Raw genomic sequence first — 23,518 nt, forward strand, 5'->3', positions numbered from 1 at the left:
TGCTAGCCCATGGTGACCGGCAGTTCTGACAGTCATCCTGGCTGGCGTTCGTTCCCTTGGACAGTGATTTTTTTTTTTTTTTTAGTTTGGATATATGTGTTAGTTTGGATATGTGTCTTCTTGAAGTTCTTGTAGTTTTTGGATACATGTTTTTGTCTTTATGTTGCACTGCTGTAGACCGGGGGAAACGATATTTCATGTACTTCCTTCCGTACATGAAATGAAATGACAAAGTGTTCCTGATTCTGACACGCTCGGTGTACACATGAGTAGATGGTAGGAAGAATGTTAACATTGCTGTGGCTGGTAGGTGGCAACTCAGTTGCCAAAGTTTCCTAACAGGAACTGCTTGTGTTGAAGAACAGCAGTTTATCTCGAGAGGAAAGAGTGGGTGATATGAGTTACTTTCATTTTTTTTTTTTTTTGACAGAACTAGCAAATGTGTACACATGGTATCCTCTCTGTCACCTGGATGCACAGCCATGAGTAGACTCTTTGACTTGAGTGTTTGTAGATGGGAGGCAGAAGATCTCCCAGCTGGGCATGAGGTCCAGTCTCTAAGCAGGACCACTTTTGTTTCACACGTGCAGTGATGCAGCCCTGTAAGCCTGTACAAGGTCAAGAGAGATGATGGCTTTGACATTTGAAGATAATGGAGGGGAACTATGAGAAAGACAGCACTGAGTCCATTAACTGTACAGGAGCAGTTTTTATACAGCATAGCACACACAGTAGCCACAACTAAGGTGGGGCTATATTGACAGAATCAAATGGCAATATATTTTTGACTGAATTCTATTTCTATAATGTGATAATATTTTGGGGATGACTATTGTTGCTCCCATAAGATATTTACACATAAGAAAATGTCGATAAATGATCATTAGTTACATGACTATCATGACCAAGCAGGTACAGACTTTCATTGTTCATTTCACTCAGATAAAACAGTCTAAGTTCAGAAAAGCGTATCTCTTTACTGTAATATAGCCTTTAAGACCAGGGAATGACAACATTTATGTTACATCATGATGTTACAATGACCAAATATCAAAAATAATATCAAGTCTCATGCTATATATGAGTTAATCCATTAATGAGCCTGAGTTAATCCGGGTTTTTTTTTTTTTTTTTTTTTTTAGATAAGGATGCTCTACAGTCCCACACCAAATAACTTTTCCTCCTTATTTTACCGTTTTGGTATGTATGGCACATCTTTTTTTGGGGGGGGGGCTTTTTTTTGGGGGGGGGCCTTTTTCTCCCCCTCAATTGTACCCATCTAACCATCACACTCTTCTGAGCCGTCCCAGTCGCTGCTCCACCCCCTCTGCCGATCCGGGGAGGGCTGCAGACTACCACATGCCTCCTCCGATCCATGTGGAGTTGCCAACTGCTTCTTTTCACCTGACTGTGAGAAGTTTCACCAGGGAGACGTAGCACGTGGGAGGACCACGCTATTCCCCCCAGTTCCCCCTCCCCCCAAACAGGCACCCCAACCAACCAGAGGAGGCACTAGTGCAGTGACCAGGACACATACCCACATCCGGCATCCCACCTGCAGACACGGCCAATTGTGTCTGTAGGGATGCCCGACCAAGGTGGAGGTAACATGGGGATTCAAACCTGCGATCCCCATGTTGGTAGGCAACGGAATAGACCACCACACTACCTGGATGCCCCTTGTATGGCACATTTGTGCAGATGTTAGTCCCTCCACTGGGCTGATGTGATTGGTTAGTTTACTGGGCGGGGGGGGGGGGGGTTAACATCCATTGCGGTGCATCTAAAGTTGAGAGATGTTCAACTTGGAACTGCAAAAGCTGTCACTTCATAAATGCAATGAGACACACACAAAAAAAAAAAATTACTTAACTACAGAGAGGACTGAGTACGCCACTGACTCCAAACACATACATTATATGTCAGTTGCATTCAATAAATTTCTGTCTAATGTGGACACAGTTTTTATAGAAATGAGCAAATATAGAAAGATAATTACTTAAAGTTATGATCAGGCTAAAGTATACCTTTATGCTATGTTAGTCGTGCCTTCACGTTATGCTTTACATGTGGGTTTTTCATTTGCATATAGACTGTAAAGTGTTTTCACAGTTTAACCACTTCATGTTTAATTCGTCTGCTTTTCGTCTGAAAAACAGTAACACAACAGTTGCGGTCCACTTTACTTGAAAACTAGAGCAATATCAGGCCGGCATGCTGCTTTCCAGCGTTATATACCACTTGCACTTGAAAGCAGACGGGGGTTCAGAGCACATGTTCACCTTACCTATCTTGCAGTGAAATCACAAATTATTTTCAGTAAATTTTGGCTTTTCATAAATATTTAATTGCTGCAAAAGATTAACTTTGACCTCCCTTAATTCAAAGCGTGTGTGTGTGTGTGTGTGTGTGTGTGTGTGTGTGTGTGTGTGTGTGTGTGTGTGTGTGTGTGTGTGTGTGTGTGCGCGCGCGTGTGTGTGCGCGCGCACCTTGTTTGCCTATGCCCAACTCCAGCTACAAGTGAGGCGTAGAATTATCATGGGATCATGTCGATCATCCAGACCCGCCAACCCAGAGCAGAAAGCTGCTTCTTACTTTATCTTCATGTCTCTCTCGCTTCTTTGTCTCACAGGCTATAGTTTCGTTGTATGTGTGACGTGAAAGCCAGCATGGGCTTGGCTAAAAATGGATGTCTGCCATAATGATGGTGTCTCTCAGTGTTTGTTCCCTGGTAGGGCTGGACGATATGGACAAAATCAAGTATCACAATATTTCTGACCAAATACCTTGATATCGATATTTTGATGATATTGTAGAGATGACTATTGGTGCCCTCATAAAATATTTACACATTTTTGATAAACACTTATTAGTAATGTGGATATGATGCCCAAACAGGTAGAGACAATATAACAGCTAGAATAGTCTAATAAGTTCAGAAAATTGCATCTCTTTACTGTAATGCAGCCTTTAGAACCAGGAAAAGACAACACTTGTGTCATATCACGATATTACAATATCCAAAAATCCCAGATGATATCTAGTCTTTTGTCGGGATATCGATATAGCCTGGGTCCTGGGTTCGAACCCCGGGGTTGTCCAACCTTTGGGGTCATCCCAGGTCATCCTCTGTGTGGAGTTTGCATGTTCTCCCCATGTCTGTGGTGGGTTTTCTCCGGGTGCTCCGGTTTCCTAACACCATCAAGAAGACATGCATGTTAGGGTTTATCCTCCTGTCTGTGCCCCTGAGCAAGGCAATGGAAAGAGGAACTGGAGTTGGTCCCCGGGCGCTGCAGCTGCCCGTTGCTGCTAGCCATACAGCAAGGATGGGTTAAATGCAGAGGAAGAATTTCCCACCTGGATTAATAAAGTAATAGTAAATAGTAGAAAAAATAAAAAGAAGTTATATTGCCCAGCCTTATTGCTTGGGATGTTTGTCCCTCTGCTTTGAGGACTCGTCAGCTCAGTTCACAATAAATCATAGCTTGGATGCTTTTTACCATGACGCTGGCCACAGCAGTCGCCGGCAATGACAGGGAGTGAAGTTGGTATGATTGATGTATGGAAAATGTGTAGGCTGTCTCCTTACGAAAACCGCTGAAAATACTGCTGACCAGTGCTGTTGTAAAGATCTGTTGTGTAGTCACCTGGCAGGAACTGTCAGATAATGGAACATATAAAACAACATTTGATGCAAAAAAAATAAAATAAAATAAATCAAAATAAAATAAAATCCATTTAGAGTCATTTTGAATTTTGAATACCATGTGACCGTCAGCAAACCAACCTTGACGAGACAGAATTTTGTTGACTTCGAAGTCAGCATCTTAAGCCCTCCCAACAAGGGGACAATCTGATGGACTTGTTTTTAGTGTTTACGGGAATAATGGTATATGGAGATACTCAACCAAACTCCTCTTTTCTTTTTTTTCGGATTTTTTCCCCCTTTTTCTCCCCAATTGTATCCAGACAATTACCCCACTCTTCTGAGCCGTCCTGGTCGCTGCTCCACCCCCTCTGCCGATCTGGGGAGGGCTGCAGACTACCATGTCTTCTCTGATACAAGTGGAGTCATCAGCCACTTCTTTTCACCTGACCGTGAGGAGTTTCACCAGGGGGACGTAGCACGTGGGAGGATCACGCTATTCCGCCCAGTTACCCCCCCTGAACAGGCGCCTCGACCAACCAGAGGAGGCACTAGTGCAGCGTCCAGGACACATACCCACATCCGGCTTCCCACCCGCAGACATGGCCAACTGTGTCTGTAGGGATGCCAACCAAGCTGGAGGTAACACGGGGATTCGAACCGGCGATCCCCATGTTGGTAGGCAACCGAATAGACTGCCACACCACCTGGACACCCCCAAACCCCTCTAATCTGATTAAAATACCAGCCTCCATTTTTGTGGCTGAGAGTCCCAGACAGGAATTTGTATTCTCGAATAAAATAATATATCTGTTTTTAGATCACCTGAAATGGGTTTTTCTGTAGCACTCGCCAGGGGAAGAGCTTTGAATGGCACAAATAAAGGGAAGGTAGAGAGAAAACTCAAAACATCAACTAGCACCTTGAAGTCATCAGAAAGCTTGTCTTTGTATAGGAATTTGTTTTTTTGGGGGGTTTTTTTTTGTTTTGTTTTTTTGGGGTGTTCTTTTGCTGGTGCCGCTTCTGGCACAAAGACATCAAAAAAACAACAGAAACTGAAACTTGAATCTTTGCTTTTTGTCTTCTCACAGTTCAGTGGGGGCGGCATGGCTCAGGGGGTAGAGCGGGTCGTCTAGTAATCGGAAGGTTGCTGGTTCAATCCCTGGCTCCTCCAGAGAGTTTATGGAAGTGTCCTTGAGCAAGCTCTGAACCCCTGACTGCGCCTGATGAGCAGGTTGGGGCCTTGCATGGCAGCCTCCACCATCAGTGTGTGCGTGTGTGAATAGGTGAATGTTAGACATGCACTGCAAAGCACTTTGAATGGTCGATGAGACCAGAAAAGCACTATATAAATGTAGTCCATTTACCCTCACTTGTGAGAGAGTATTACAAAATCACTCAGCATCAGGCCTGAAAATATTTCTTGGCTGGTATGGAGAGCCCGTCTGTCTGGGAGCAGATTGTGTGTGTGTGTGTGTGTGTGTGTGTGTGTGTGTGTGTGTGTGTGTGTGTGTGTGTGTGTGTGTGTGTGTGTGTGTGTGTGTGTGTGTGCGCGCCCACCCCCCTACATACATCCTATTTCACTCCATTTTTGGCATAACCACACATGAATCATCTGTCGTTGGGCATGGTATGAAATTAGGATGTAATTAGTTCATGAGGTTATTAGCAATTTAGTATATTTGTTCCTCCTCATTCTACAATTTGTTCTGTAAAATCGAAGTCATAAGACAGTCAGGCAGGCCAGTACTTTAGTTGGAGAGGGGAGAGGAGGAGGAGGAGGGCTGCATGAGGTGGATCAGAGCAGCGTGTGCAGAGAAGGGCTGCAGGCCACAGTCTGTGTAAAAGTGGGAAGGAGTCAGATGATGTCCCTGTTGCCTTCTTCCATTCTACCAGCTTTCATATACAAGATGTTGACAATTTCAAAATGTATTTTTTTCTTGCCTGTTTAATTGTTAGAGAACTTTACTGGGAATTAATCAGAACTAAAAAAAACAGTGTGGTACAACTGAGACGCGGTGTTTGGAAAATACGCATCTCAACTGCTGCAAAACTCCCGCCATATACGGAATCACCACTGGTTGGTGATTCACACACTCCATGTATGGTGAGCGTTTTGCAACAGTTGAGACGCGTATTTTCCCAACGCCGTGTCTCAGTTGCTTTCAAACCCCAAAACACACTGCGCCAGAAGTTGGTCCGCCCCAAGGATCAAGTCCCCCGCACAAACAGAGCAATATAGTGTACGCTGTTAAGTGCCGGGAGGATTGTCGTGACTTGTACATTGGAGAAACCAAACAGGCGCTGGCCAAGAGGATGGCACAACACAGGAGAGCTAACATGTCAGGCCAGGACTCCGCAGTCTACACCCATCTACAGGCCAGTGGCCACTCTTTCAAGGATGAGGATGTGCATATCCTTGATAGGGAGGAATGCTGGTTTGAACAGGGAGTCAAAGAAGCCAGCTATGTGAAGAGGAAACGACCATCCCTTAACTGGGGGGGGGGGGGGGTACATCTGTCACCATCTTACAATGCTGTGATTGCAAACATTCCCCAATCCTCTGTGAATAGTACACATGGCCATTGTAACTCTAGTTAATGGTCACGGTAAACTGCATACGAAACCTATCGCTGTTTTCAGTCGTTATGCCACTGTATTGTTTATAAAGATGGGGATACCTGCAGTCGGTTGAGACTGAAGAGGTCACTTAGATGAGTGATGAAACGTTTCCCTCAATAAACATTTTGTCCAGATGAACTGATTCCACCTTTTTTGATTTCCTTACCTGGATTATTGAGCACGCATAATGACATAAGCAAGTTTAGTTTTCCAATATTTGCAGATTACTGTATTCTCTGTGCATATTAGTTGATACTGACCTCAAAGTTTGGACATTTCTTTTGTTTCCTAGCTGCCGCCTCTTTTTGTTTATCTTCACTGCTTTTTCTTGACTCTAGTAATATACTGCATCATCTATGTGGAACAGTAAAAACCATCTGAGCACTTCGCTGCCCTATGTGGTCATTCTACCTGGCTAGGCATGTTCAGAAGTGCATGATAAGAGGAAATGATGCGTTGAGGCAGTCAAATGTAATCGAGGATTTTTTGTAATCGAGTTAATTTGAGTAATTTGACTACACGTGACGGTCCTAGTTTGCAGTCCAATGCAGCTGCGATGATTCCTATACTATCATGTTATATCCCAACACAAGTAAAGGGTAATGGATGTAAAGCAGGAGATTTACATGACAAAAACAAAAACAAAACAAAATGTATTGTCCATACCCCTCTAGTCCAAGTCATGGCAGGCAGGAATTCATCTCAGCAGGCACAAGGCAGAAAGAAGGCAGGGAGATTCCCTGGACATCACAGGGTTCACATACAATTACACCTATATGTGCAGTTTAGAGTCTGCTGTCAGTCCTCCCTGTTCATTTATTTTTTACTAGGTTTACCAAATTTATTTCATGGTGACATCACTGAGGAATCTTAGGCTGTCTTGCTCCCATCTGCATTAGAGACCATGTGCATTGCTCGAGGATGAACTGTTCATAATCACTGGAATAACATGAGGATTTTCACCCATGGGAGGGCTTTTCCCTCAAAGCTCCTGAGGCGTTAACGACATCATAATTTTGCCAGTGTTGTGGTCCCTTTTGGGAAAATAAAAAACAAAAAAAGAAAAAAAAAAGACCGCTTCCTCAGCAGCACCCAGTGTTGACTCACTTCCTCCTTACGCTTTCTCTCTTTATCTCTCTGTGTCTGCTCCCTCTGTCTGCTTCACTCCTCTTTAAGAGTAACAACAGATCTCAGAAAACACACGGTAAGGTGTCATTTGTTTATCTGTAGTGGCAGAGGTGTCGGCTCAGCAAATAGCCTACTTGAACTTGTTTGGCGATGAGGGAGGGAAGCGGCAGATAGTCCTTTCGGTCAGCCCGGCATATCTGTGTCGGTGTATTTGCATGCTGTGGTTAGGTGGGGGGAGACATCCTCAGGGAAGCATCGCATTCTCCCACCGGAGGTGAGAAATGGAGGTGCTAATGGTAGGCAACAGGTGCCTGGAGCTGCCACACAGCCTTTTAAAGAGGGGAGGAGGAGGAACACACACTCCACAAACTTCTGTTTTGGGCACAACAAACAACAAATGTAGGCTGGCTGCGGCCCCATCTTCTCGCAGCATGCCTGCCGTGGCTTTGTGCAAACGTGCGTTGAAGCAGCGGTCGGGGCGGTACAGAGCGGCAGTCCCTTGCCCACAACCGGAGCGAGTCAGAGAGATGCTGGTGGGAAAAGATTCTTGCGCTTCCTGTTAAGTCCCTCCTCCCATCAGCTGATGGTGCACTTGATGCTCACTGCTGATCGCTTCACAGTCATGCAGAAGACGATTAGGAAATGACTCATTTAAAAAGTCCACGATGCCTTCTGACGCATGGGGACCGATGCGCCTCATTTCATCTCAACTTTATCCCCTTTTGCCTTTGATCATTGTTTGAGCTCCTGTTTTACGAGTGGTAAAGAGAAAATGGAGAGCGCCTCAGCGCATGCATGTTATTATTTTACAGCTGCAGTGCTGTGCACTTTTTTTAGGGGAATAGTTACAGAATAATTATGGAATAATCCCATGATGTTAATTTTTTTTTTTTTATTTGATAGTTGTTTTCCCACAATTCTTTGGTCTGTGATCTTCGCCAAATTGACCCAGTCACATTCTATTTGTACTTTTTATCCATCTGACAGTTGAACGGTTGACAGTGCATTAAGTTATTTTGTTTTTTTTCACTCATTCCAATTGTTTTTTTATCTGCTTGCTCAGATCCACCCAGGTTTCAGTGTGTAAGGGCGTTTCGCTTGTTATGTAAAACCTAGTCTCATATCGCAGAAGCACAAGCCAAACAAATTCGCTCGTTTGAAATAAGCAAGTTGTGGGCCATTTGTGAGGCTCATTGCACAGTGGTTAGAAAGGTTTATGGCCACATAAGCCAGTGAAATGTCATGGGTCCTGGATGAGTGCAGTCTTAGGAGAAATGCATTGCGATTCTGATAATTGCACAACTTCACGGAAGATGGTAAAGATTTTGAATTGAGTTATTGGCTCATTAAACTTTCATCTCACCACTCGCAATAATATGAGATGGCTCCCGCAGTTTATCTGTTTTCATTGTTGTATTAGGCATTATGTATTATGCTAAGATATTACTGTGTTAACAGTCTAACAGCAACCGATTTACTTTTTTTTTCATTTCAAAGGTATGCCTGTATTCTTTTTCGTGACATATTCCACCTCTCCTCCCAATGCAATGCCATCGAAGTGTCCAACACTTTGATTTGACTACTCCAGCTGTATTTTGGCTACTCTCACCTATTTTTGGAGGAAGCTGAAAATCTTCTTTTTTTTTTTATTTCTCCCCATTTTCTCCCCAATTGTACTTGGCCCATTACCCCATTCTTCCGAGCCATCCCGGTCACTGCTCCACCTCCTCTGCCAATCCAGGGAGGGGCTGCAGACTACCACATGCCTCCTCCGATAATTGTGGAGTCGCCAGCCGCTTCTTTTCACCTGCCAGTGAGGAATTTCACCAGGGGGAGGGCACGTAGGAAGATCACGCTATTCCCCCCAGTTCTCCCTCCCCCCAGAACAGGCATCCTGATAGACCAGAGGAGGCGCTAGTGCATCTACCAGGACGCATACCCACATCCGGCTTCCCACCCGCAGACACGGTCAATTGTGTCTGTGGGGACGCCGGACCAAGCCGGAGGTAACACGGGGATTCGAACCGCTGATCCCCGTGTTGGTAGGCAACATAATAGACCGCTACGCTATCCAGACGCCCCGGCAAGCTGAAACTCTAGAGGGAAATGACTTTTATACAATGGAAACTAGAAGTGGTTAAGGGAAAGACAGAGAAAGTTACACAGAGAGTGGTCAGAAGGGAAACAACTTTCATTTCCCCTTAGTGTGTCTAGCTCATGCTGTTCTCAGAACATCCATTCATCCACTCATCCACCAAAGTGCTTCTGTTCGTTTAAGATACACACAAACGTGACACATCACCATGTTCACATGTGTGCTAATATGCACGTACACAGACACACACACGTGCATTCCACCACATGCTTCCCCTGCAGATATCTCTCCCTGATGGTGAATGTGCCACTTTGGAACAGGGTTTATGGGGTTGTGTTGACTGGAAACAAGTAGCAGTGACCCAGCACAGCAGGTCTTCTCCACCAAATAGGCTTATGTTGGCTCAACAGTGAAGCCTGTTTAGGCCCACAGCGTGTTCAGAGTAAAGACAAACTGTTTTCTTAAACACACAGACCAGCCCAACAGCTATCACTTAGGGCTAAGGAGAGACAGGCAGACAGGCCACCAAACATCTGCTTTTTGCTTCATTTCGTAAAACTTGCGTTCTACGACTGGGAGTCACTGTCATTTTGCTGTGATTCGGTTGATTCACATAAAGATTTTTCCTCAAAATCCATGCACTGGTATTCTTTCTTTATGACATGGTTCTTAAATCCACACTACTGAGAAAATACAAGTAAAGATTTCACTATTACTGTGTTTGTCTGTTAGATTGGCATCTTTTGCTAGTTGAGTATCTCTGATGCTTCTCTCTGGTTGGTCGACCAGACAGAAAGTTCTGCCTTGTCCTCTCTGACCGGCCAATCACTGTTTGCTAGCTAAAGAAATGTCTGTCTTATGTTGATATGCTATCTTTGTTGGACAAAGCAATGCTTCTCTCTGGTTGGTCCACGAGAGAGGAAGTTCCACCTGTCCTCTCTGGTGGACCAACCACTGCTGACTGAAGTAAAGCTCATCAGTTCCTGTCATGGTTCATATGCGCAGTTTGAAGCTGTTTTGCAGAAAACATCATAGCAACACCGTTTTTTAAAATGCAAATGCTTTCAGAGGCAAAGACTTTCATGAACTGAGAGCGAGCTAAATCATTATCCTGTTACTATATTTGATGTTAAGTATTTACAGTGACAACTGTGTACTTTTTAATGACAACAGCATTTTTCTGTCCTTATCCTCCTTCTCTCTCTCTCTCTCTCTCTCTCTCTCTCTCTCTCTCTCTCTCTCTCTCTCTCTCTCGCTCTCTCACTTTCTCACTCTCTCACTCTCTGTCTCTCTGTCTCTCTCGCTCTCTCACTCACTCTCTCTCTCACTCTCACTCTGTCTCACTCACCTACACCTTAAGGGTGTTGAAGATGGCAGTCTGGATTCAGGCCCAGCAGCTCCAGGGAGATGCACTACACCAGATGCAGTCTCTCTATGGCCAGCACTTCCCTATTGAGGTGCGGCACTACTTGTCCCAGTGGATAGAGGGCCAACTCTGGTAAGTCGCACTGCAGGACTGCTACAATGTGTGTGTCTGTGTGCATGTGTGTCAGTGGTTTACATATGCTGATGAATGTGTTTGCACTCTTATGTTTTTACATGAATGTTTTTCTGGACAAGCTCCTTTTCCATGTTCCTATGTGAGCTTTTGCTTGGTTTCTTCTCATCTTTGAGTATGCTAGCTGAATGCTTTATTTGGTTTGTGCTTGTGTGTGTGTATGTGTGTGTGTGTGTTTGTGGGGGGTTGTTTTTCCTGAAGAAAGAATAGTTTTGAAACTTACACAATCAAATATTTCTCCACTCACTCCCTAACTCCCTTACTGTCTTTTTCGTGTGTGTGTGTGTGTGTGTGTGTGTGTGTGTGTGTGTGTGTGTGTGTGTGTGTGTGTGTGTGTGTGTGTGTCCACATTGTCAGGGATGTCATAGATTTGGAGAACCCCCTGGAGGAGTTCAAGGCTAAGCGCCTGCTTGATAGTCTTATCCAGGAGCTGCAGAACAAGGCCGAGCACCAGGTGGGCGAGGATGGCTTTCTGCTCAAGATCAAACTGGGACACTACGCCAGCCAGCTAAAGGTGAGACACATACTGTGTCTTGTTGCAATATTTCACACCATTTAAGAAAAAATACAATCTGTAACATGCTGTTTCTAATTGCTGCTATAGTGGTGCCTCCTAATGAGGATCCTTGGTGGACTGAGAATTAACGTATCAATATAAACACATTCTTGGTGCATTGGACACACTGCAAATGACATTTTTTCATGGATACATTCTTTTTGATTGTTCTGCACCTGCCTATATTACTTGGATGGGCATGCTCTACCTTTGTAGAGCCTTTCACACCATACCTGAATACAACGTTTTCCCCCATATGTCCTACAAAATAAAAACCAGATGGAGAAATAGATCTTGAAGACCAGTCCAGTCAGGTGTGTAGGCCACCACAGACCACGCGCTGGCTGACGTGAATCAAGAACAAAACTCCGATTCATTTAGAAATAAATCCCAACCACCGGTGGCATCTGGTCTTGAGTCTATCTGCGTCCACTTGATGAGCTGCAAATTCTCAGAGCTGCTCTATTCCCAGACATCAACGCTCCTACAGACTTGTATTTTCAATGAGAAGAAAAGATAGAGGGAGCAGGTCAAGTTTATTTGTATAGCCCAATATCACAGATTACAGATCTGCCTCAGGGACCTTTACAGCAATGTGAGATCCTGGCCTTAGGCCCTTGCATCAGATAAGGAACAACTCCCTAAGAAAAACCTTTAACAGGGAGAAAAAAATAGGAAGAAACCTCAGGGAAATCCCAGAAAGTTGAATCAGTTCGTCTGGAGACAGCATTTATTGACAGAAACGTTTTATCACTCATCTAAGTGACCTCTTCAGTCTCAACTGACTGCAGGTATCCCCACCCTCATAAACGATACAGTGGCATAACGAGTGAAACCCACGATTGGTTTCATATGCAAATTACCATGACCATTAACTAGAGTTTCAGTGGCCATGTGTACTATTCACAGAGGACTGGGGAATAGTTGCAAGCACAGCATTATAAAATGGTGACAGATGTACTCTTAGTCCCCCCACCCCGGTTCAGGGATGGTTGTTCCCTCTTCACATAGATGGCCTCTTTGACTACCTGTTCAAACCAGCGTTGCTCCCTATCAAGGATGTACACATCCTAATCCTTGAAAGAGTGGCCACTGGCCTGTAGATGGGTGTAGAGTGTGGAGTCCTGGCCTGACGTGTTAGCTCTCGTGTGTTGTGCCATCCTCTTGGCTAGTGTCCGGTGGGTTTCCCCGATGTACAAGTCATGGCAATCCTCCCAGCACATAACAGCACACACTATATTGCTCTGTTTGTGCCGGAGGACCTGAGCCTTGAGGTGGACCAACTTCTTGCGTACCATGTTTTGTAGGGGTGTAAGAAAACATCAATACACTCAAGTATCACGGTATTGTCTTTTATGATACTGTATCAATTCTCAAAACTACTATATCAATTTTTAACAAACATTTTGTGCTGTGTGTAACCCCACGACTGCTAGATAACAATGTTGTAATCTATCTTCAGCCATTTGACTCTTCCACTCCAATGGAACAACGTAAACTGAGACAGGAAGAGCCTAAGCACAAAGAACACAGGCCTATGAAATTGCAGTATATCACCTTTCTTACAGTATCACAATATATCACGATATATTGAATCGTAACCCCTGGATCGTGATACGTATCGTATTGCCAGTTCTCGCCAATACATAGCCCCTGGGGTATGAAAGCAACTGAGACACAGTTTTTGAATTTTCCAAACACCACATCTCAGTTGGTCTAGCTCAGCGTTTCTCAAACCTCTCCTGGCGGACCACTTGTCCTGCATGTTTTAGATCTCTCCCTGTTCCAACACAGCTGATTTAAATGATCAACTCGTTATGAACTCCTGACGCTGCTTAATAACAGACTGATCATTTAAATCAGCTGTGTTGGAGCAGGGAGAGATCTAAAACATGCAGGACAAGTGGTCCTCCGGGAGAGGTTTGAGAAACGCTGGTCTAGCTAATGGTCACGGCAGTTTGCACATAAAACCAATCGCTGGTTTCGGTCGTTATGCTACTGTATTGTTTATGAGGGTGGGGATACCTGCAGTCAGTTGAGACTGAAGAGGTCACTTAGATGAGTGATGAAACGCATCTGTCAATTAACGTTGTGTGCAGATGAACTTATTCAAATTTCTGGGGTTTCCTTACCTGGATTACTGAGCATGCATCAAGACAAACCTCAGAGGAGACAGAGGAGAGATCTCTCTCTCCCAAGACAGACAGACATGCAGTGGCTGTTGTATGTACAGAATAAAACACAATTTACAGAATACAGCATTGAAAGAGGATAGCGGAATTATAAGATATATAAAGAATGTGATGAGGAGGATGCCAAGCAGTGTCCAGGTGGAGACCACCATCACCATGAAGACCTGGGAGGAGGACAGACTACACAAACAACAAAAATATAATCTATAAATTTGAACAACAGGAAGAGAGGGAAAAAAGGGTAAAAAAAAGAATACAGTGTTGAAAACTAACTAAAGGATATTTCCATATACACTACCGTTCAAAAGTTTGGGATCACCCAAACAATTTCGTGTTTTCCATGAAAAGTCACACTTATTCACCACCATATGTTGTGAAATGAATAGAAAATAGAGTCAAGACATTGACAAGGTTAGAAATAATGATTTGTATTTGAAATAAGATTTTTTTTACATCAAACTTTGCTTTCGTCAAAGAATCCTCCATTTGCAGCAATTACAGCATTGCAGACCTTTGGCATTCTAGCTGTTAATTTGTTGAGGTAATCTGGAGAAATTGCACCCCACGCTTCCAGAAGCAGCTCCCACAAGTTGGATTGGTTGGATGGGCACTTCTTTGAGCAGATTGAGTTTCTGGAGCATCACATTTGTGGGGTCAATTAAACGCTCAAAATGGCCAGAAAAAGAGAACTTTCATCTGAAACTCGACAGTCTATTCTTGTTCTTAGAAATGAAGGCTATTCCATGTGAGAAATTGCTAAGAAATTGAAGATTTCCTACACCGGTGTGTACTACTCCCTTCAGAGGACAGCACAAACAGGCTCTAACAGGTACTATTTAATGAAGATGCCAGTTGGGGACCTGTGAGGCGTCTGTTTCTCAAACTAGAGACTCTAATGTACTTATCTTCTTGCTCAGTTGTGCAACGCGGCCTCCCACTTCTTTTTCTACTCTGGTTAGAGCCTGTTTGTGCTGTCCTCTGAAGGGAGTAGTACACACCGGTGTAGGAAATCTTCAATTTCTTAGCAATTTCTCGCATGGAATAGCCTTCATTTCTAAGAACAAGAATAGACTGTCGAGTTTCAGATGAAAGTTCTCTTTTTCTGGCCATTTTGAGCGTTTAATTGACCCCACAAATGTGATGCTCCAGAAACTCAATCTGCTCAAAGAAGTGCCCATCCAACCAATCCAACTTGTGGGAGCTGCTTCTGGAAGCGTGGGGTGCAATTTCTCCAGATTACCTCAACAAATTAACAGCTAGAATGCCAAAGGTCTGCAATGCTGTAATTGCTGCAAATGGAGGATTCTTTGACGAAAGCAAAGTTTGATGTAAAAAAAATCTTATTTCAAATACAAATCATTATTTCTAACCTTGTCAATGTCTTGACTCTATTTTCTATTCATTTCACAACATATGGTGGTGAATAAGTGTGACTTTTCATGGAAAACACAAAATTGTTTGGGTGATCCCAAACTTTTGAACGGTAGTGTACATATCCACACACAGTGCCTTTCATATTTATTCCACAGACATCACTCGATACTTCTGGTGTGCAGACGGTAATTTATTCCAGCCGTTTGACTCGCCGCTCTGTTACTTCACTGGCCTTATGGGTTCAAATCAGGTTACATTGTCATGCCTTTTCTCTGTCTGTCTTTTAGTATCCCCTCTAAAACAAGGTCTACTACTGCTACTTTTGGCTGCTCCCGTTAGGGGTCACCACAGTGGATCATCCGTTTCCATCTCTTCCCGTCCCCTGCATCTTCCTCTGTCACACCAGCCACCTGCATGTCCTCCCTCATCAAATCCATAAACCTCCTCTTTGGCCTTCCTCTTTTCCTCTTCCCTGGCAGCTCCATATTCAGCATCCTTCTCCCAATATACCCAGCATCTCTCCTCCACACATGTCCAAACCATCTCAGTCTTGCTTCTCTTGCTTTGACTACAAACCGGCCAACCTGAGCTGTCCCTCTAATATACTTGTTCCTAATCCTGTCCTTCTTCGTCACTCCCAATGAAAATCTTAGCATCTTCAACTCTTCCACCTCCAGCTCTGCCTCCTGTCTTTTCGTCAGTGCTACTGTCTCCAAACCATATAACATAGCTGGTCTCACTACCATCTTGTAAACCTTCCCTTTAACTCTTGCTGGTACCCTTCTGTCACAAATCACTCCTGACACTCTTCTCCACCCACTCCACCCTGCCTGCACTCTCCTCTTCACGTCTCTACTGCACTTCCCATTACTTTGAGCAGTTGACCCCAAGTATTTAAACTCATCCACCTTCATCACCTCTATTCCTTGCATCTTCACCATTCCACTGTCCTCCCTCTCATCCCCTCTAAAACTCCTGTCATCCCCTCTAAAATAAAGTGAAAACATTAAAATGCAAATCAACATGGAGTAAAACACTGAGAAGGGTGAACAGTTAGAACGTGTTGGAGTGCTCCCGTTGTGACTCACTGTTGAGGGAGGACGAGAAACCTCTCACTCAGACTACAGATATGGGGACTCATACATCAATTCTTCGTACATGCAAATTTGTTCTTAAACACCCATGAATTTTTTTTTTTTAGCCATCAGTGTTGTCTGACCATCAGATGCAAATCCTTATGGTCCCCATGTTGGACGTCACAATGTAGCGAATTCAGGGGGCAGCCGGGATGCGACCCCGAGTTGCCCACACCACGGGTGACTGCGCTAACCAGCTGACTAAAGGGTCCGACCCTTTAGCCAACCAGCTAGCAAGTCTGCTCATTCATGCTCGTGTGGTTCCTTCCCCCTAACATCTATTGTCTACCTCTTGCAACAGGCAATTACCCAGGCCTGCAAAGACATCAGTGTTAGCCAATAGGTGTCTAAATTCAGGGGTTACCCAGGTTCTACACTGGTCTGTGAGACAAAATTCAGGGCTAAAAAATCCCATGGGTGCGTGGGAACAAATTTGTACGTATGAGCGATTGATGAATGAGGCCTCTGGTTTCTGTGAAACTGGCAGACAAGCAGACCATTTGCAGTGACACATGGTGATAAGCAATCGGTTGGATTTAGTGCAACTGTTCAGCTCAAAATTCTCTCCGGCTGTAGTTCTCAGAAAACAGTGCAATCTTTAAAAAGTGTTTTCGAACAGTTTGTGTTAACCCTTTGGAAAATAAACATTGGGACAGCCCAAGCGAAAGCTTTAGTAGCCAGCCAGCGCTGCTATTTATGATCCGGCATCCTCCCCGCTGAACTCTGCATCTATTTGTCTTCCACCAACCCAACCCCCCCCCCCTCAGAAAACATGCCATGCATCAGGGTGAAGGGGCACAGCCTGTGCATGATTTCCTGCAAGTGCACTCCAACCCTAATACCATTATGTTCCTGCTGCGTGCGTGTGTGTGTGTGTGTGTGTGTGTGTGTGTGTGTGTGTGTGTGTGTGTGTGTGTGTGTGTGTGTGTGTGTGTGTGTGTGTGTGTGTGTGTGTGTGTGTGCGTGTGTGTGTGCACGCGCGCACACAGTAGGTCAGGCAAACACATTTGAATTTAAGTGGATATGTGTGATATATGAAATGCGGCAAATGGGGTATATACACACACATGCACATCCAATGAATCATGTCGGCATATAAAGTGCTCCCTGCTCGGGAGATGGATCTTATTAGGCTTGTCTAATAAGGTTTAGCGTGCTGGGGGAGTGAGCTTGAGGACTTAGCACGCTGTCTTGATGTGGCTTAATTGGTCAGTCCTGTGTGCAAGGCCGCTCCTCTACCCAGTGGCTAACAGGCCCTAACACGGCACATGTGCTCATCTTATTTCAGAGCACGTATGACCGCTGTCCTCTGGAACTGGTCCGGTGCATCAAACACATCCTCTATACAGAGCAGAGGCTTGTCAGAGAGGCGACTAATGTGAGTACAGCAACACTGCCCCCCCCCCCACACACACACACCTGTTTGAGGAAAAAAAACTGTACATCCCTGTGCTGAGGATGTGTTGATTTTATATCCATTATTCATTTCATGGTGTGTACTGTACCCTGAAACACCCTGGAGTAGCTCAAAACCAAACAGATGCTCACAGATAATGGCAACTGGTTCAGATGTGGTTTAACACAACACTGTGATAGCATGGAAATAAGGACGCAGGTCTGGTTAGTTGTATTACTTATTCCTTGTGACAGCAGATATCTGAAAATCCCCATGAAAACATACGTACACATCTTTTTTGCTTGTACCACTAATGGTAAAAAAAATAAAATAAAAAGTCACTTGTGCCTGCATGCATCATGGTAGAAAAAAGAGCCTTCTCAAAGAAACAGTTTGCTTTTCTCACCGCTGCAAAGGCAGCAAGTCAAGAAATTCACATTTTATAACAAGCAGCGAGTTATAAAACCATAGAACCAGTGGACCGAGAAACATCTGACTATCAATAACTCCTCGGTTGAATTGATTTCCATTCCCAACATGCCTTTTCTATTAAAGCAATGCATATTTGAAGTGATTGAATTTCAGCCTGTTTTTTTCCCCCCTCGCAGTCTTTTCTCCACAGTGCTCCTGTTCACAGCAGCTTAAATGACCATACAGTCTTCCCTTTTATGATAAGAAAATGCATCTCTCTTCCCCTTCTTCCACAGAAGTCACATTCTCACAGTCATTTAGGGCTACAGTTTGGTTTTGTAATTAAAACAGACAAGGATCGTTGCATCTGCAGGGCAGAAATGATGAAATCTCAGCACACCAGTGGTCAGCCAGTTCCTATAAACACTGCCATAAACCATGCAACAACGCCAAGCGATGTAGAGGCTGTCCATCACTCCAATGGCAAACCAATGTTATTTACCAAGCTCTCTCTCTCTCTCTCTCTCTCTCTCTCTCTCTCTCTCTCTCTCTCTCTCTCTCTCTCTCTCTCTCTCTCTCTCTCTCTCTCTTCTCTGTATTCTCCCTTTCTCCCTCACTCTCTCTTTGTCTTGCTCCCTGTGTGTGTGTGTGTGTGTGTGTGTGTGTGTGTGTGTGTGTGTGTGTGCGTGAGTGTGTGTGTGTCTCTCTCTCGCTCTTTCTCTCTGTTCTCTGTATTCTCTCTCCCTCCCTCTCCGTCTGACTTCTCTTTTTTTTCCGCATTGGTAGTCGAGCTCTCCGGTGGGTGGGATGATGGACAGCATGTCGCAGAAGTACCAGCAGATCAACCAGGCCTTTGAAGAGCTCCGCGTGCTTACCCAGGACACCGAGAACGACCTGCGAAAGCTTCAACACAACCAGGAGTACTTCATAATCCAGTACCAGGAGAGCCTCCGCATCCAGGGTGAGATTGCAGAAGACCACGCCACCTCAGTATAAAGTCAAGGCCATTCTAAACATTGAAGATGGATGGATGGGTGGATGAATGGGGATGGATGGATTGATGGATGCATGGATGGATGAGATAAGACATTAAAAGCCCATTGCTAGCATCTAATGTCCATAAAGTGTAGAGGAGCTGCTATGCAGCATCGATCCATAAACCCTTAGCCATTCATACAGTTTTACAGTTTCATAACATGGCACTGACTGATGTCCGTTAATACAAAGATGGGTAGACAATTAGATCAACAAATGATTGAAAAATACAATTTCCTTCTTCTGGACTGTGAGGAATCACTTACTGGTGAGTTATTCGCTAACTGGATGCAAAGGAGCATCTTCACACTAATTCTCATTTTAAATGGAAAGACCATGTGAACAACAACTACACTAATGAATATGTACTGCATCTTGTGGCTTCAGAAAACATTCACAATCCTTTACTTTTTCCACAGTTTGTTGTGGTATAGACTTACATGAAAATTGATTATTTTTCACCCATCAATCTGCACACAGTATCCCTAATGACAGCGAAGACTTGATATTTAGATTTTTCTGCAAATCTGTTAAAAATAAAAAATAAAACTGAAATACCTCCTTTACATAGGTATTCAGACCCTTTGCTATGACACTCCAAATTGAGATCAGATGTGTCCTGTTTCCTTAGGTCATCCTTGAGATTTCTCTAGAACTTGATTCTAGTCCATCCATCCATCCATCCATTATCCGAACCGCTTATCATGCTCTCAGGGTCGCAGGGTTGCTGGAGCCGATCCCAGTAGTCATTCGGCTGCAGGCGGGGAGACACCCTGGACAGCCCGCCAGGCCATCACATAGGGCCCACACACACACACACACACACACACACACACACACACACACACACACACACACACATACCTAGGGGCAATTTAGTATGGCCAATTCGCCTGACCTACATGTCTTTGGAATGTGGGAGGAAACCAGAGCACCTGGAGGAAACCCACGCAGACACGAGGAGAACATGCAAACTCCACACAGAGGACAACCCAGGACAACCCCCGCCCCCCAAGGTTGGACTACCCCAGGGCTCGAACCTAGAACCTTCTTGCTGTGAGGTGACCGCGCCATCCACTGCACCACCGTGCTGCCTGATTCTGGTCCATCACTTGCTAATTCAGTTTACTGAATATGATTTCAAAAGGCACACACCTGTGTTTTAAGGTCTCACAGTACATAAAGGAGCAGAAGCAAGCCTTGAAGCCAAAAGTTACTCTGTAGTCCTCTGGGATAGCATTATGTCAAGGCATTGATCCGGGGAAGGGTACATAAATATGGCTAAATCATTGAAAGCGCTCAAGAGCACAGCGGGCTCCTTCACTGTGAAATGGAAGATGCTTGGAACCACCGAGACTCTATTCCTAGAGTTATCTGTCCAGTCATTCTTCTTCTTTTGGCTTGTTCCCTGTTTCCCAGGGGTTGCCACAGTGGATTTGATAGTTTCCATTGGTACCCTGTGAGGGCACAGCACCGATGGTGGTCTTGTCAATCCGCACAATGATTTGGTAAAATTTTACGTCGGATGCCCTTCCTTACCCAACCACTAAAGGGGGCAAAAAAGGCGACAAGAAGGGCCTTGGTCAGGGAAGTGACCAAGAACCCAGTGGCCACTCTAACAGAGCTTCAGATTTCCTGTACGGAGATGGGAGGACCTCCTAGAAGGACAGACATCTCAGTTATCAGCCGTATTCCATCACTTATGTCTATATGGTAGAGTGGCTAGACAAAAGCCACTCCTGAGTAAAAAGCATATGACAGCCTACCTAGAGTTTGCCAAATGGCACTTGAAGGACTCAGAACATGAGAAAAACATTCCCATGTCTGATGAGACAGAAACTTATCTCTTTGGCCTGAATGCCAAGCACTACATATGGCTTAGACGAGGTACTGTTCATCACCTGCAGTGAAGCATGGTGGTGGCAACATTGTGATGGGGATGCTTCTCAGTGGTAGGAACTAGGAGACTTGTCAGGATTGAGGGAAGGATTAATGGAGCCAAATGCAGATGGTTCCTTGAAGAGTCACCTTTCAGCAACTCAATAATCTCAAGCACACAGCCACGGTAATGATAGAGTAGCTTTGGAGTAGCTTTCCTGTCAAAATCCTAGAGTGGCCCGGCCAAATCCTGTACTCGAATCCCATTGAAATTCTGAGGAGACCTGATCACTGACACTCCCCATCTAATCTGAAGGAGCCTTGCAATGATCTGCAAAAAAAAAAATGGGAGGAACTGCCTAAATCCAGGCATGCAAAACTGGTAAGGGAATATCCAAGAAAACTTGAAGCTCTAATCTCTGTAAGATGTATTTATACAGTACTGGTTAAATGGTCTAAATACTTATGTAAAAATTAGATATTAAAATGTTATTTCAATTTTTAATCCACCTTTACACAAATACAGTAATTCCTATGTGTACCCAACCTTTTACTCACTTACTACACCCTGGAAGTACACATAAGAGAGAAATTATGGCCATACAGGCATCTGTTCCATATCACTACATAAGCTAAGATGTTGAAGTAAACAGTACACAAGCAAGAACACTATGTTGGTACATCCTATAGGCCAGCAATGGAAGTGGAGCACCTGACGTTTTTATGGTGTCTTGTTCAGACACCTCTAAGCTGGCTTCAAATGAGGCCTGCATAATGCTAGAGGTGGCACGAGAGTTAATCATTACACTCTGAGATAATGTATGTATGTGGCTCTTAGGGATCGTGCGTGTGTGTGTGTGTGTGTGTGTGTGTGTGGTCCATAGAGGCAAGCATGTTGGATTTAGATTTACTGACCTGCTCCCTCTCTCTGTTTACCTTCTTCTCTTTTTTTTCTTGACTGTGTCTGTAATTTATCCTTCAACCCCACCCTGCTTGATCCCCCCCCCTCCCATCTCCAGCCCAGCTGACCAGCCTGGCCACACTGCCCCCTGCTGACAGGCAACTAAGAGAACCTGCCCTTCTCAGCAAGAGAGCTACAGTGGAGACTTGGTTGACTAGAGAGGCCAACACACTACAGAAATACAGACTGGTACACTGACACACTCCATGCAGTTTATATGGTGTCTCTTTTCTTTTCTTTTTTTCATTTATTTTCCAATCCCCGGCAACTCAACTTATTTTTTTTCTAACAAATAACATTAAGTCCTATGTATTGAAGCCCTGAGAAGCAAGTGAGGGAAAAAAAACAATCTGATGATCTGTTTTCTAAGTCTGATCTAAATTATTTTATCTCCTGTGTTAATGACTGAAGAACAGATGAAAAGAACGTTTTGCCAGGATAATCTTTCTATGTTCCTTAATTATTTTTTTTCAGCAATTTCATGGCTGAAAAAAAAATCACCAGGTGAAATAAAAAAGTGCTGCCAGGATCTGTCTTTATGTATGCCCAATAATCCAGGTAAGAAAACATACAGACAGTTGAATCAGTTCATCTGGACACAACGTTTATTGACAGAAATGTTTCATCAGTGACCTCTTCGGTTGTCAGGATCATTTTTCCAAGTTACTGGTTTTGGTTGTTTTTTTTCACCTGTTTTCACAGGTGAAGAAAAAAAAAGTTATGTCAGGTGAAAAAAAACGTTTTTGGTCAGGATCATTTTCCCAATTGTTTGTTATTGTAATACTCAATTAGGCCACAAGAGGCTGAAGTGCACCACTACCCTATGTTCTAAATAGGGCTAAAATTATTCGTGTTTTCTTTCCGGTGAGTTTTAATTTCTCCATGCACTCTAAACACAAGGTAATAATATATTGTGTGTTAGCAAGTCATGTAAAATTTCTGTCATGTCTTTCTTTTGGCTAGAAATGTATTTTAATCGGTGGTAATCTGCCATTAATGTTAGCTATACTGATGTTAGCCTGCTAGCTAGTGAGTCGAAAAACATATTGTTCATGCCTAAACAACAGCTACCATCTAGGTTAAGTCGACTGCATAGCTAATGTTAGTTTACTGTAACGTTAGTCAGAATCAGTATCAGAATCAACTTTATTGGCCAGGTGTGCTTATGCACACGAGGAATTTGACTCTGTGATTTGTACATCGGGGAAACCAAACAGACACTGGTCAAGAGGATGGCACAACACAGGAGTGCTAACACATCAGGCCAGGGCTCCACAGCCCCATCTACAGGCCAGTGGCCACTCTTCCAAGGATGAGGACGTGCACATCCTTGATAGGGAGGAAGGTCAGGAACTTGAGCACATGGAGAACTGTGACCAGTTTAGGATGAAATTTACCACCCTGTCACATGTTTTATTCTGACAGGGTGGTAAGTAACGTGACAGGGTGGTTTTGCTCCCCGTTTGAATGTGAAAATTGATTGAATTTGAGCCTATGTAAACCAATGTTTGTTTAAATATTTTGTCCTGG

At 44.0% G+C, this 23,518-nt stretch overlaps 1 protein-coding gene across 2 annotated transcripts in view; it reads left to right on the forward strand.

Moving 5' to 3' along the window:
• The window catches only part of stat5a (signal transducer and activator of transcription 5a), a 122,360-nt gene that overhangs the window by 64,634 nt on the left and 34,208 nt on the right, over positions 1-23,518 (forward strand). The window contains exons 2-6 of one of the 2 annotated variants that reach the window (XR_008810817.1): positions 10,852-10,989; positions 11,407-11,563; positions 17,596-17,685; positions 18,901-19,075; positions 22,047-22,177. Coding sequence is in view for 1 of the 2 variants with exons in the window: in XM_056287449.1 (XP_056143424.1) it covers positions 10,862-10,989; positions 11,407-11,563; positions 17,596-17,685; positions 18,901-19,075; positions 22,047-22,177 (681 nt within the window). In the remaining variant the exon portion in view is untranslated. The remainder of the gene's footprint in view (positions 1-10,851; positions 10,990-11,406; positions 11,564-17,595; positions 17,686-18,900; positions 19,076-22,046; positions 22,178-23,518) is intronic. The other variant, XM_056287449.1, reaches the window with a different exon arrangement.

Source organism: Lampris incognitus, chromosome 10 (assembly GCF_029633865.1).
Source record: "Lampris incognitus isolate fLamInc1 chromosome 10, fLamInc1.hap2, whole genome shotgun sequence".
NCBI classification, from domain to species: Eukaryota; Metazoa; Chordata; class Actinopteri; order Lampriformes; family Lampridae; genus Lampris; species Lampris incognitus.